This window comes from Columba livia, chromosome 3 (assembly GCF_036013475.1).
Source record: "Columba livia isolate bColLiv1 breed racing homer chromosome 3, bColLiv1.pat.W.v2, whole genome shotgun sequence".
Taxonomy (NCBI): Eukaryota; Metazoa; Chordata; class Aves; order Columbiformes; family Columbidae; genus Columba; species Columba livia.
The window spans coordinates 70,550,243-70,566,106 of NC_088604.1; the positions used below are offsets into that span (position 1 = coordinate 70,550,243).

The 15,864-nt window shown below is 41.9% G+C and overlaps 1 protein-coding gene across 2 annotated transcripts in view; it reads left to right on the forward strand.

The window, feature by feature from the left end:
• Nucleotides 1-15,864, forward strand: part of FNDC1 (fibronectin type III domain containing 1) — a 68,061-nt gene that overhangs the window by 29,624 nt on the left and 22,573 nt on the right. For both annotated transcript variants that reach the window (XM_065057538.1, XM_065057537.1), the window contains exons 4-11: nt 42-156; nt 1,353-1,540; nt 2,192-2,299; nt 5,623-5,811; nt 6,523-8,886; nt 10,213-10,364; nt 12,149-12,260; nt 13,195-13,575. In XM_065057538.1, coding sequence (XP_064913610.1) covers nt 42-156; nt 1,353-1,540; nt 2,192-2,299; nt 5,623-5,811; nt 6,523-8,886; nt 10,213-10,364; nt 12,149-12,260; nt 13,195-13,575 — 3,609 coding nt within the window. The remainder of the gene's footprint in view (nt 1-41; nt 157-1,352; nt 1,541-2,191; nt 2,300-5,622; nt 5,812-6,522; nt 8,887-10,212; nt 10,365-12,148; nt 12,261-13,194; nt 13,576-15,864) is intronic.

A 15,864-nucleotide genomic window follows, 5' to 3' on the forward strand; every position in this document is an offset into this window, starting at 1 on the left:
CGATATTGTTATTGATATGTTATTTTGTTTTGCCATTTCAGAGGAGGAAGAAGTGGAGGTGGCACAAGACATAACTGTTCGAGTTATGTCCTCTCAGTCTGTGCTCGTTGCTTGGACAGACCCACTATATGAAAAACAAAAGGTTGCAGCAAATAGGTAGTTACCCCTGTGTTTTCTTTCTGAATGCATACTGAAGGCAAACTGCTACCAATGCACTGTGGATTACTTTTGTATTTGTTTATTTAATTACAGTTGGTTTGGAGAAAAATTTAGCTTAGAGTGTAGGAATTTGCATATCCTTACCTATGGCAGCGGCTGATAGGGGATGCTTCAGAGAAGCCGTTAGAAACCTGACGTTTGGGTGTGGGGTGATATACCCTCCTGACCTCTCTACGCCCTGGTCTCTAGTATATAGAAGTCTGTGTAAGTACTGAGCTACAGGGGTTTAGGTCTCTTCCGAATGTTGTCAGTACCAACCAGGTTTTTTTTTGCTATTCAAATGTTGGTATATCACCATGGTCTGCAAACCCCCATGCGTGCATGGGTAAAGAAGTTCTGGGGATGGGGCATGGACTGCAGAGAGGCAGAGAGTTGTCAGAATAGACTACACCTTCAAGACAATCAAACTGCAAGTGAAGGAAGCATCTTCCTGCAATGGGAAAGACACCCATCTGTGACCGTGCCATCTACTGAGCAGGCTGGGGTCTCCTGTGAGGGGGAGAGAGCTTGGCTTGCAGCAGCATGTCACAGCAGTTGGAGACCAAAATAAACAGAGAAACAGGCTGGAAATTGCCAGAGGTCTGGAAGTGCTGGATTGTGTTGTTCAGTATGGGAAGAGTGAAGGGCTGTGCAATGTGGGACTGAATCACCCCAAGGGGCTCAGCAGGAGAAGTGGAAATTTCAGATGTTTTTGGTTTCATTGTGGAAGCGATTATCTGGGCAGACACATGGGAACCGAGCTGCCAGCACTGCTCTGGGAGCGAGGGGCTCTCAGTCATCCAGCCACGCTCACAGCCGTAGGGTGGTGGGATGGTGGTGTAGAATCCCCCAGGTTGCCTGGCTTGGTTCAGAAATCCCTGTGGTTTCCCCGCAAGGAGAAGGTGTTTTGAGTAAGAGGCTGGAAAGATGAATCGACCCTTGGAGCAAAGGCAGTCAGAGTCCATTAGAGGAAGGCAGATGCTTGCAAGGTGCTGGCTTATGGTGGTGGTGGTACTTTGTTGTTTGCGTTTTGGTAGTTTCCCCAGTAAGCCCCAGCAGGCTTGCCAAGCAGAAAGCAGCCCCATCTCTCTCTGATTCTGTTAATTCTAGGTTTCAACAGCTGAATTTTTATTTTTGTGTGTTTCTAATCCCAGACAATACAGTGTTCGCTATCGGGAAAAGGGGGAATCAGCAAGGTGGGATTACAAACAGGTGTCCAACCGGCGGGCACTGGTGGAGAATCTGCTGCCTGACACCATGTATGAGTTTGCTGTCCAAATCTTGGAAGGAGAAAAGGAAGGCAAATGGAGTGTGTCCGTTTACCAACGGACCCCAGAGGCGGGTATGTATTCAAAAGGTCCTTGGGGTGACACAAGTCTTAGGGTTTAAGCTGTGAGATAGGGCTGACTTGAGGAAAGCCAGAATAAGTGTTTGCCTGAGGCAGAAGAGGGCTGGGGACATGGGAAGAGCCTCAGTCCTTCTGCCTGTGTCCTTGCAGCAGTGCCCTGGCCAGCACACCAGGGTTGCTCTAGTTTGGTGGGAACAGGGAGATGGTTTGGGTATTTCTGGGGCATGGGTCAGCAGCTTGGACCCCTGCAGCTGGGCATGCCCCTTCTTTTGGGAGGAGCGGCCTGACTGCTGTCCTCTGTGAGCAGCAAATTTAAATCCTACCTCCACCATGGAGAAGATATGGAGCCCCTTTTGCAGAGGGAAGTGGTCCATAACAACCGAATCACCATGTCATTTGAGCTGAGTGACAGTAGCAGTCTCGTGCAGACAGCCTGTTCCTAAAAGTATGGAATAAAATTTCATGACAGAAGTCTCATACAGAGGTGTAATACAGGCACGCAGGGACCTGAGCCATATGTGTGCTTCACATTTATCTTTGAAATGACTTTACAGGAATTTCTGCTACGAGGAGGAGGAGCAAAAGGTATTTGCTGTATAGGTCAGCTCTTCTTACTTGCTTCTTCTGCATATGGCTATTTCACAGCTCCTTCCAGTGCACCTGAAAATTTGGATGTTTGGCCACTGAAGGGGAAACCAACCTCTGTAGCAGCATCCTGGGATGCCCTCCCAGAGAGTGAAGGAAAAGTCAAAGGTAAGTCTTCACTGTCATTTTTTAACCCCCTCAGGGAGCTGTTCTTCTGGAAGCCAGACTGCCACTCTACAGCAAGCTGGAACCACTGACTGTGCCGGGATTTTTTCACCAATTAATAGCTTATACCTGAGCAAGATTTTCTTGTTTCCAGCCCAATGTCTTCGCACTGCCACTGGGAAGCCATCATCATCGTGTGCCTGGGATGTCACAGAGCTTCCCAGGGTGTCACATGTGCACTCTGACCTCTTCTTCCGTTAATAACCAGGTTGAAATGGAGCTGAAGAAGGAAGTTTCCCAAAGGATTTGTAACACTTAGGTGAACAAGGAAAAGTGGGGTAGTTGCCAGAAAAGTGAGTGGGTTTATGTTGTATTTTATTTCTAGCTTACTGCAGAAGGAAAGCCTCAGCTTAAGAAGGAAGTGCAAATAGTGATGTCAACCGATATCACGTGTGAGCCTTGTGTGCTATACTGTTATTGTCTACAGTCATAATTCTAATTTGTCAGTGGATATTTACTTACGTAGGATTAAAAAACAAAACACAACAAAACAAAGCAACACAACTTTCTGGGATTTTTTTTTTCCTTTTTCCCTCTGAAAATGAACAGGCTAATTTTTTGGCCACTCCCGTTCTCCAGTGGTTGACAGGATTGTGTTCTCGAGTTACAGAAGTTACACAAGTTTCTGGAGGTGCCTTATCAGCACTGCAACATCTCAGGATTTAAAAAACCTTTGGCCTGGAGGGAAGTGTACCGTGTCTGTATACAAGACCTGCTTTTTGTGCTCTTCAGGGCTTCAGTGGAATTCCTTCCTCTTTGAAGTCAGTAGGAATCTTGCCAATTGCTTTAATGGAGCTGCAATTGGGTCCAAGAATTATTATTTCTTGAAGTAGGGTCATGCAGGGACATTATCTGAAATTTCAGATCTGCTCCTAATTTTGAGCTGTCTGTAGCCCTTTGTCCTTTTTTGTCTGCTAATCTTTAGATGGTTCATCCAAGGCAATAATTTTAAAGATACCTGGTATTCAAGGGCTGAACACTTATACGTGTCCAATATATAATTGTTTTTCTTGGCTATGAAGTGTTACAGGAGAGGTCTTATTTTAAAACTAAATGAATGACAAAAAACTATATTTCTACTGGCTAAATGAAACCACCGAATTAGCACTTCATAGTTGTTTTGATAGCATGCGATAATCGTGATTTTTTGTCTTTTGGTCCTTTTGTTTTTCTACCCCATTCTTTTCTATATTTTATTAAATTAAAGTAATTCAAGTAATGGGAGAAGATATCCTCTGGTAGCCATTTGAGTTACCAGAAGTTACAGCAGTGCCTCTTCAACTAAAGCAACTCCTGTGTATTTTAAAACAAACGAAAAACAATCCAAAGCTTACTGTGCCTTCTAATACATTTTTTTTTCAACTGAGCATTAAGTGCACTTGTATATAAAACATTGATGATTTTTCTTTTTAATTTTGATGACCTATGCATGGCTTATTTCTTAACATAATGAATATGGCCTTGTTTTCAGAAAAAAAAAAAAAGAAAGAAGAAATTCCTGTTTTTGAAACGGTTATTATGTTCTAGAGTTTTCCCATTATGGCACTGTGACTCCTCAAGTATTATTGTGTTTCTTTGTGTGGAGAGAGAAAACTGGCAGTGCTTGGAATTTATTTTCAAAACTCTGTTTTGGTCCAATACCCCGGCCTCTTCAGAGGACTGAAAAGGAAACTTGCACACTCCTTGAGAATGTGATGAGAAGACTCCTCTTCATGCCTACAATTACTCCTATAGGGGTGAAATTTTTCCCAATACAGAAAGCTAAGACAGAGCATGGGTACCACAGTAATCCTGAACTGAAAGGGAAGAGCAGAGTGAGTTTCTTAAGAGGCAAGAAGACCTTGGTTTGCTCCTTCTGCAGTGGCTATAGTTAAGCAGAGTGTGTTGGGTTTTGATTTTGATTTTGTTGGACAGGCGTGCTGTTGCTACCATTTGGTAATATGCAGTATTGTTATTTCCTGGTAGAAGTGTCATTTCTGAATAAGAACCTCAGTCATCCAGGCATGAATTTTACCTACTGGCCTGTAGATTACAGCTAAAACCCCTCCAAGCAAAGATGCAGCTGGAAACACTTATATTTGACTGCAGTAATATTGTTTCCAAGATTAAAGTAAGTAAAGCTTTGGTGTTTTCATGGGGATGTCCCTCAGGCTCCAGCATGGCTGAGGAATGAGTATACGGCCTTTGGAGATGGTAGAGTTTCACCACAGTGAACTGGCAGAGCTGCTTTTGCATGACTAGGGTCTCAAAGTGAAGTGCAATTGTAGCTGTGTCAAGGGTCTGTTGGAAATGTAGGATAAGAAAGTAATTAATATTAGTCAATAATGTCACCGGATTTTATTACTGATGTCTTGAATGATAATTATGAAAAACCACCATTTTGTTCTTCCAAATAATTTCTGTGAGAAAGACAATTTTTTAACATTCATATTTTCTCGGGACATAGCTACAGCCAGCAGTACATTTGTGTGCTGTCTGCCGTTGTGTGCAAGTTACGTTTTGGAAGAATATTCTCAAGATTATGTGATGCTGATTGCAAATATGTTGGTAGCTAATCAGTTAGTTCAAAATGTATCTTTTTATTGGAAAGTCTAAAATCTGCTTGTGGTCCATCAACCATTACAGCATGGGTATTCTGATTTTAGCAATCTGCAGTACCTAGCATTTACACAATCTTTCAGACTACATTTCCAAAAGCAGTAGGACAGTATGTATTTTCCTGGCAATATTTGTACATGTTTTTGCCTCTGGTGAATTTTCTCTGTGTAGATTTCTTCTGTCATTTCTGATTCAGGGCAGTTAACTTTTCCAGAGGACTCATTTTTTCCCTTTATTAGTCGGTGTCCAGAAACAAAAGAAGGTCTTCTGGTGCAGCACAACAAACCATTCAGTAGCTGGTGCTCTAACTTTCTCATGTCCCCCACACCTCTGGGTCATCTGGCTCCCTTTGGTGACTCTTAAATCTGATGGTCATTGTTGCTGATGTATTTTTATGAAGGTATAGCTAATATATTCTGTCTCAGTCATTAGGTCATTGATGTGATTTGGTTTTGTCTATTAAGATGAACAAATGTTGAATTTACCTACATACCTATGTATATATATCTCTCTCATGTCTTTATACTCCAGCTGTTGACTCGGCGTGCATTGCTAGTGTATTAATTTTAGTAATGCACGTTCTAATTCATCCTACCCATACAGTCTGTCCGCTGGAAACAGGACTGTTTTCAGTTTCCTCCTTCCAACCGTCTGCCAAATCATTTCAGAATACATTCTTTCATACGCCCCGGCTCTCAAGCCGTTTGGAGCAAAGTCCATCACCTACTCTGGAGCTACAACGTCAGCCATAATAGATGGTCTGCAGGCCGGGGAGCGCTATATTTTCAAAATTCGTGCAGCAAACAGAAGGGGACCAGGTCCTCAGTCTAAAGCCTTCAGTGTTGCTATCCCAGCAGGTGAGCGTAAATCCATGCACTAGTTGTGTAGTCTGCCCATTCTTGCCTTGGTCCCAGTTATGTTCATTCTTACCAACTTTTCTTAGCTTCCTCTGCACTCCATCTAACTCATAGGATTTTACTTCATTAACACTCTGTTACTGCAGCATGTAAAAAGATATTTTATAGACATTTTAATATTTTAAATAAATGCCTACCATGCTCTGTTTCCTGCATGAAAACACTATGTGCTCTTGTTGTCCAGAGACCAAAGAATACAATGCTTTGGGACTTTGGTTGCACTATTCCTGGCAACTCCCACTTGTGCGAGTCATTTAGACTGGCTTACTCAGGTACTACTCCTTGCGTTTCCTTCTTGCCAAAAAGATGCTGTTGTGGGGACAGAAGATTTGCTGAGTTAACAAAGAATATGGGCCACAGCCTTAGGTGGAATAATGCAGCACCCTGCTATCAACATGACTAAGCTCTGTTGAAGATTTGATTCCACTGATATGATGTTGCAGGCCATGTTTTTAGATGTTTGATTTTAATTGCTCTAAGTCTTACCCAAGTTACAATAATTCCACATAGGCAAATTAACGTAGAAATAATTATTTTCTCTCATTCTCATAAGTTGTCTTGTTCTTGCTACCTGGCTGGTTTCTTCTTTTAGTCGTTTTTTTTGTGCTTCTTCTGTTGTGATGAATAAACATTTTTTTTTTCTCTTCCCAGCTGCTCATGAGGATTCAGTTGCTCAGCAACAAACAAATATTCAGGATAATTCAGAGGCTAAAAAAACTGGTGCATCTCCTTCTCAGACATCCTCTGTTTCTTCAAAAGTCCAGCCATCACTTTCCTCTAAGCAGTCATCTGTTCATTCGCCTAATGTTAGTGATAAAAAGAATCTTCTTTCTGAATATAAGAATAAAATATTGTCTCGAGGAGGGGTTCTAAGTAAATCTCAGTTACCCTCTAGAAAGACAGGTGAACTGGAAACTGATCTCCAATCCACTGAAGTGACAGATGATCATGATTCCTCCCAAGAAGCTCCAACAATACCACCAAAAGCCCAGGATCAGAGGAGGATTGTTAGACCCTTGTCCCCTAGTCGGCCAGTCCACCCTGTCGCTGCCTCAGGGAGGACCCCTGTTCAAACCCACACATCAGAGGTGTCACGGAAGATGAGCACAGAGAAACATGAGCCACCAGCACTGTTACCATCATCAGCACAGCGTTCTTCTGCCTCGTCTGTTCCCAAAAACACAGATAATGAAACAAAGCAACTGAGGCAAAGCAACACTAACGTGCCTTCTAAAACCTCTTCTCATCCTCTGCCTGCCAAAAATTATGATCTTGCAGGTAACGTGGAAGAGAAGCCAGACCCCATGCTGTTGAAAACATCTTCTAAAACTTCAGAGCCTAGTCGCCTGGCTTTACCATCAAAACGGCAGTCTGCTATCTCTCATGAGATTGTCCCAAGCTATGCCAGTAGGTCTGGTTCTCTAGGTCATTCACATCAACTCCTTTCCAAATCAGCAGATTCTCATGCTCGTGACAGCCATAATGAGTTTGACAGTGAAGAAGCAGAGGACAGAGCAGAACAGCCCAGTTCTCGGTCGCAAGAAACAAGGCTGCCCTCAGGCTCCAGTTCTCGCACATGGAAGGATTCAAAATTAGCTGCAGCTGCTGTCTCATCAAGGTCTGCTGTTTCTGGTCATGCTTCACCTCACTCTCGCTCCTCCACCAGTGCCAAATCCGACAGAAAGGACGTTGATAAGAATTATAGGGAAGACTCACGAGACACAAACCCCTTATTTCCTTCTCTACCCTCCTCCAGACAGTCTTCTTCAGGAATCTATTCCAAGAGAAGAAATTCTCAGATCAATTCTGACTCTCACCTCAGAAGGACACATGGTGAAAAGTCAACTCACTTTGACTCATCAGAACAACAAAGTCCATCAGCTGCTCTAGAAAAGCATTCTCTTTTGCAGTCTTCTCTTTCCAAACATAAGCCTGAAGAGCGGGACAGTCAAGAGGTGAAAGAAACCCTTGCTCAATCAAAACCAAGTGTATCTTTGCCTAGAAAGACACTGCCCTCTAATCTTCCATTGGAGAAGACCTCCCGCTCAGACCCTTCACAGATGGCTCAAACCAGTCCTTCCTTACTGCATTCAAGGGGCCGGCGCCTCCCATCTCACATCTCATCCCAGAGTAACGAAGAGTTGCAGGAAGATGATGATGAAGGTAAACCAGAAGGCACTGACAGAGCAAGCAGCCACTCTGTGTTTCCTAAAGGTGTGTCCTCTAGGGGATTACCTGCATCTTTCTCTCAGGGAAGCTCAAGCTCGTCTCTATCAAAGCAACAGCAGCCAGATTCTCAGGTACCTTCCTACAAGCCAAAACTTACTCGGCCAGACTCCAGTTCTGACAGTGATACAGCAAAAGACAACCAGTATAATCCAAGGTTGTCATCCACTTCTTCAAGACATGCTCATCCTTCATTATCTACTCACTCAATTGTTGCTACAAGAACAGCATCCCAAACGGAGAAAAAATATGGCCTGTTGCCCTCAAAAATGTCTGAAGCTGAAGTTCCTCGAAAAGTTCCTTCCTCTTCTTCATCTAAATCTCATCAGTCAGTTTCTAATGAAGAGGATGATTATTACAATGAATATGATCAGAAAGAAGTGGAAGAGAAACCCACATCTTTGGCAGCAAAATGGTCCCCTTCTGTTTCTAGAGGTAACAAAAACACATACGATGACACTACTAGTAATAAAAGAAAATCTATGGACACTCTTCTACCTCACAAAGTAAACTCTGAAGAGGAAGAGAAGGAGAAAACTCCAACATTAAAAATTTTTTCTCCTGAACCACCAGGAAGCTCTGCCATAGCATCACGGATTACTCAGTCCTCTAACAAGCATACTCCATCTAAACCAAGCTTTGTTTGGCCACGTTCTTCTGCATCCATGACCACACACACTGTTTCTCCAACAGTTTCTTCTTCCACTTTGTCCCCTCGCCAGCGACTACTGAACTCCAGGCTACGGAGCCCTTCTCAACGGCAATTTGTTAGACCTCCTTATAGACAAGGTATCTTGTCTTTGTTGTAGTAATCTCACTGAACTGTTTTTCTGAAGATCATCAGTTAGATGCAAAGTCCTCCATCAGAATGCAGGTTCAGTTATTTAGTACAATGTATTACTTTTTATTTTGGTGGTTCTTAAGGAGCCCAGTTCTTGAGGACATTGGCTAATCAGTGCAATGTGGTATCCCAGACCTTTGGTCCTGTGGTCTGCTCTGCACAGGATCCCATGATCCACAGAGGAGATGACAGAGCTAGGTACTAAATTGGAAGAAAGGGCTATGTTCCTTATTTAGCAATGACTTCACTGAATGCTCACTGAAAACATATTTGTGCTCAGAATAAGACAGCCTGTCCGACACATCACTCTTCACCATATGGATTACTAAAAGGCTTTTGTAGGTTATATAGTGCTACCTTGCCCACACCTAGGCAGTAAGGTGTTTCCTCGTGCTGTCCTGGCATTCTATGTGTTCTTTAATAAATTTTTAAGCCACTTTCCTCTTTTTTGAAGTGACAGCTCAGAGTTGCACATTCCTGTTGAGGACTGCTCACGTCACAGTCAGGCCCTCTAGTACCTTTACGGATTTGATTTACCCCAAATGTTAGAGGTTTGCTTCCTGGCAGAATATCTCCTGATTCTGAGTGTTGGAAAGAGTGGAACAGAGGGTCACAGTGTGTCACCTGTTGATTGCCTGTGTCACCTATGGAGAATCCCACACTGTCTCAGCAACTTTGCTAGGTAGAAATGTTTTTTTCTTCCTCTAGTGCATGGACATCCAAAATAGTATTGAGTGACCTGAGTGTTTTAGTGAATAGATAACAAAGTTTTGCTCAATGTGGCCTTACTGATATACAGTGAGGAGCATGCAGGGTAATTCCCATCCCCTCTCCTTTCAATTCGTCACTACAGCTTTGTATAAGGATAGGATTGAACAAGTGGTTCTGTTTAATAATGTTTTCTTCCCTCACCCCACTCCTCAAATGTTTATGAAGATCTCAAACATTTTAATGTCTGAAGTGCTGTTTAGAAATGTTGCCCTGCTTTACTAAAAAAACCCAAGAGGGAATAAAGAAACCAAATAAACATGATAGAAACAAACCCTGAGTGTTTAACCTCTTCAGAAGAAACTATTTCAGATGCCTGTGTCAGCTGCAGGGATCTGACAGTGTCACAGCAGTTGTTCTAAGCAGAAATTAAATGCCTGGGTTGCCGAGTGTGGTGAAGGCTCTTTCTGCTCTCCAGATCAGCCAGAAAATGAATTTCTTTGCATTTTGAAATGTGGTTTGTAATATGCACAGCTTTCTTCAGAATAAGGTGTTTTCTGTTTCAGGTTACAATGGCAGACCTAATCTTACAATGAAAAATGGAAATGGAAATGGAAATGGAAATGGAAATGGAAATGGAAATGGAAAAGTACTACCTGGTAATAATGGAAAACCAAGTGGACAAAGAGTAATCAATGGCCCTCAAGGAACAAAGTGGGTAGGGTGACTTTCTCTCTGAATTCAAGATGCTTTGGCCTTTTATTGTATTATACTTACATTTTCGTTAAGAGAGGAGAACAGCTCTCTCAGTCAGTGAAGCTGTAAAGTGAGATTATATCTGGTGATCTAGTTTCCACTTTTCCACTGAAATCTCATGACAAATTCTGCATTTCATTATTTGAGCATTTAAAATGTCTGTTTTAAAGTCTGATGGCTTGAATTTTCAAGTATAGTATTATACCCATAGATTTAGTGAAACTTTTTCCCTCAAAGTCAGTGGGACTTCATCTCCCCAGTGACTCAGGGCTTGTCTGCTGGGCAGTGTGTGTGGGGACTGCCTGGGACCGCTGCTGTCAAAGGCACGTTCATCAATGCTTCCCCCAGACTCACGATACAGGGAGAAGCGCGTGAGCAAGAGTATAAAAATGTAAGGTTACTATGTAAGTGTCACGATGCTTTAAATGAACATACATAGGTATCTTTAAGCATTTTGCTGTTCATACAGACATGTTTCCAGTGGTATCTACAAGAGAGCTCAGATGCTGTTGATAGGAAAACCCCACTAGGTGCTTACAAGCCCAGACCTTGTTTTTTAAATCCTCTCCAATGAGTTTACAACCAACCAATGCAGGGAAGGAACTGGTGTTTCCTATGTGTTTGCCCAAACACTGAGCAAGACGAGACTGTGACCAACCTCCCTGGCATCAGTAGAGTTTCTCACGTGTTGCATGACACATAAAGACACTTATTTTATGGCCACTTCAATCTTACATTTACATTAGAACATAAAAAGGTGCATCAGGTATGTCACGTTTAAGGGAGACATTTTGAAAAGCATGACCAAAGTCCTTTAAATAGACTCCAGAAGGTGGGCTAGAAAGGTCCTTGGGAGGCCATGGGGCGTCTCTCTCTACCTCACGAGAAGAGGGCATTTCTGCAAGCAGGATGAATACCTTGCAAAGCAAGACAATATATATCAATATCTGAGGCCTGGAGGCCTTCAGAGACTGATCTCATGACCTACTGTCCCTCCTGCTGCAGCCCTTTCCCCAGTACCAAATGTAAGTCTATCTTGTCAGCCTGGAACTGCTGCTCACATCTTCCCAGTTTCCTCCTAGCACTTAACAGCTTTTGCATTTTTGTGTTTTGTGGCTCAGTGTCTGTTACCTCAGGTTAAAACAGCATACAATTCAGCTATTTTAGGTTGAAATGGCAACAAAGACTAGATCTTAACTGCAGTTACCTCTTGAATTCAATCCAAGCGCTCAGATAGATTTGTTTTATGAGACAGAGGGTTTTCTTCAGTCTCCTACCCCAATTTAAATCTTAGCTACTTTGTTTTCACTGCTGTTTTAATCTAAATGAACTAGTTTAATTTTTCCTTTTTTTTTTTTTTTTTATTAGTAGACGTATTTTTAAACCCAATCTTTAAAAGGGCTCAGGGTCATACTCACATCAGTATTGCAGGGTTCCACCTTAAGAGTTGCATAGCCCAAGAAAATCAAGGGAGTTGCTCCTTTGCATGTGAGAGCTACAGTAGGAAATATTAATATGGTTGTTGTGCGACTCTGGAGCCCAGGTCCTGCGGATTTGCTTTCTTCAGCTGTAATTTTTCAGTGATTATTAAACAATTGGTGACTCACTTTTAAATGTGTCTGGGCATTGTAGGTATTCCAGAACATCACACTTAATATCTGAATTTCCTCAAGATTTCTGCTGCTGTGAAATTTAATTTCAGCTCCTCTCATGTTAGCTAAACTTGAGTCCATCTATTGCTTTTAGATTGTAGATCTTGACCGAGGGCTAGTGCTAAATGTTGAAGGAAAACACCTCCAAGATTCCCAAGGCAACCCTCTCCGAGTGAAATTAGGAGGGGATGGACGTACAATTGTTGGTAAGTGACAGCTTCCATCTAAAAGAAAAAAACATAAACTTCTGCACATGGTACAAGTCTTTGAGCTGTTGAATGCTTCAGGTATCCCTAAATCCCATACAAGCCATTTGGAGTTGCTTGTACCTCAGGTCTCCATCAAGCAGTCAGCACATTGCAGGACCTGGGAAGGCTTTGGGGCATCCTGTGGGGCTCTGGAGTTAGAGACAGCAAGAATCACCCAAGTCCATCTCACTTGTATCAACATTAGAAAGGACTGCATACTGAGCCAGAATAAGGATTGGTGCTTGTTTATATCTTTGTATACATAGAAGTAATTATTCTCCACCACTAGCACTGTACCAGCCATATGTATATTATTATTTTATTTTTCCTTCTGAAACTGATAATAACTAGTAAAAAACCCTGTGTGTGATCTGTGAAAACACTGCTATTTGCATATCAGTCCAGCTGTATAGCTCTCTTGAATGCAAACTCGGTGCTTGCTGTTAAACTGGTAACCATGAATATTTGCAGTACCCAGAATTTGGCACAAAAGTTTATCCGCAGTGACAGCATCTCACCAGGTCATCCCAGTTTTTCCCTGCACATTTGACATTAGGGAGCAGAATATGGGTTCATTATACCTTTCATCAACAGTTATGAGACTGACTTAGATTAAATACAGACACTGTCTGCACATTGAGATTCTGAAGTAAAACTTCCCTGCAGTCCTCTCAAGAAGTGGGAAGTACCTGAGGTTCTTCTGAACCATTTTCCAGATCCCCTAGCCATGGCTCTTTCCTAGATAACAACCACCTTCTCTGGCAGCTTAGTTACAAGAAGTTGTAGTCACACTCTCAGTGCTCTTGTGGTATCTACTGTTGATAAACACCATACTATAAGCCTGAAATGGATTAATGATGAGATTTTTTTTGTTCTCTTTCTTCCCTTCTAGATGAAAAGGGTGCACCAATGGTGAGTCCTGATGGAATACCTTTGTTTGGACATGGCAGATTTAGTAAGCCTGTAGCAAGTGCACAAGATAAACCGATAATAAGCCTTGGAGGGAAACCTCTGATCGGTCTTGAAATGATTAAGAAAACAACCACTCCCTCAACTACTACTACAACAAAACGCCCAACAACTACCACAACAACTACTACAACCACTACAACAACTGTTGCTACAACTACTACCACCACTCCTGAGCCAACCACCACTGAACCACCCACTGAGAGACCACCCCCAACCTGTCCTCCAGGCACCTATGCACAGTATGATGACGAGGGCAACTTGCTATTGGGTTTCGATGGCCGGCCAGAGTGCAATGCAGAAGGTAATTTCCTTTTGTGCTGCTTGAACTTCTTTGGTTGTGCTGCTTGTACTGCACAGTTATACTAATGTAAAGCAGAAAAGAATCTGTGTCAAGATTTTGGTCCGTGAGTTAAAGTGGGAGCTGAGATTAGAGGAGTTGAGGAAGGGTTTGGGCATTAAATGTTTTTTCATTAGAAAATGTCAGCCTTCTCCGGCACTGTAGTTTTTTGTGGAAATATGTTGATTTCAGCAAAATTTTTACCTTGCGTTGGATCCAGTCATGTCACATATATTAATGCACGTCAGCACAAGTATAGGTAGCACTCTCATGTAAGGAAGTCCTCACTCCTGTTGAGGTCATGGAAGGACCTGAAGGCACTATACATTTTGTCTATTTTGTGTTCATTTCTCACAATAAATTCTGAAAATTCTCTCTTTTGAGCCACAGTGGAAACAGCTCTTGCAAAAGGAGATTCTTGTTCTCTTGCCAGCCCTTGGAGATAGAGATTGTCCAGCAGGAATGTAGCAGAGCACAGACGAAGCTGGGGAAAGACACCCCTGTCTCGGCACAGATAAAACAGAGAGTTGTACATCAATTTGTTTCTCATCTGCAGTGTCGGTGCATGTCATTATTTCCCTGTTGCAGTTATACAAGCTTAGGATGTGGTGCCAAACTGAAATCCAAAGTAAACAAATATAAATGCACTGGAGTCTTTGGGTGCTGAGCGTGTTCATACCATGTTTTACCCTTCCATCGCCTGAGTGTTGCATTGCAAACCAGTTAGCTGCTTATTCTGCAAAACCAAATCAGAGAGCACCATGGTAGTCCTTATTCTTTCAATTTGTAGGCAATCCCTGCTCACACTACAAATAGGCAGTAGCAGCATGGCCATAACCTAAACAACAGGTTGTCAGTCAGACATCTGCCAACTGCAGCAGCCCGTTTTAATGGGTACTTAAGCCTCATTAACTTTCCCCCATATACCTGTATCTCTGAAGCAAAAGTAGATTTACAAGTAGGTCATGTAACCATGGCCTAGGAAACTGAACTATTGCTTTGAAGAGCGCAGAAATACAGAAAGTTGTGGCTTCAACAACTCACAGTGAGTCTAAGGATGGCATCCTTGGAAAGGGTCTCAGAAGCACAAGACTGAAAATTCCCTTTCCAACTACTCTGGCTAAGCCATTAGTCAGAGATGTTCGTGCTTTGTGCAGATGGAATTACAATGATTTATAGTGTTAATATTTATCTAATCATTAGCTTGGTGTTTGACAGTGTGTACTTCTATAAGTGTGATTGCATATGTACATATGCATGGATGTGTACACACACAAACATTTGTATATAAAAATTACCATCACTGTTAAATATTTATTTGAACATTTTTTTGTTTTTCCCTTTGGTGCTCTCAGTGTTCTTAATTATATTTACAAAAGTGTTACAATATATACATATGTTACAATACATATGGTCACCCTGGTAATTTCAAGACTGCCTAAAGGGGACCATGATTTTTGGTAGAGTTAAGAGTCTCTCCCACTTGCTCCTTTTCCTTGCCTTAAAGATTGCTTACATCCTGTAATGTTTCCTCTTTTTGGCCTGTGCTGTTTGATACCTGAAGTAGCTCTTCTGAGAATATATAAGAGCAATAAGAGTTAATGAAATATATCTGGACTTAATCTGAGCATAGGCTCCAGAAGCTGAACAACAAAAAGCTTTGCGATATTATTTTTAGCAGGGTTATGAGCTTGGGAATTTTCATATGATTTTGTGAACATTTAAAAACATTCTGCTTGGATTTTTTGCCTTCTACTGGATGGGCTTGCTGAATCCTTGAACTTTGTTGGAGGCATGAATGAAAACTGTTTTTCTACAGTGGCTGCGTGTTCAGTGAGAATGGCCCTTAAGTCATTCCTGAACTGTCTGGCATTTCGACAGGGTGTTTGCAAATGCATCATAGTGGAAGATTGAAAGGACAAGATGGTGCTGGATTTCTACTTCTTACCTGCTATATAGCTTAAGCAATATTAATTAGTCCCTACCTGGCAATTATTAAAGTTCTCTGAAGAGTAATTATTAGGATTTTCTTGATTTTTTAAATTTTTTTTTTTTAAATCCTGGTGACCCGCTTCAACATATGACAAATGCAGAAAAACAACCTGCTTGTTCCACAGAGGAAATTGGTTGAAAAGAAGGCACCTTTGTGACATTTATCTAATGATGGCTGCTTTTGTTCAACTAGTGCAGTGTCAATTTCAAGAGGGATAAACAACTACTACTTGAACTATCAAAAACATTTAATGCGGTTTT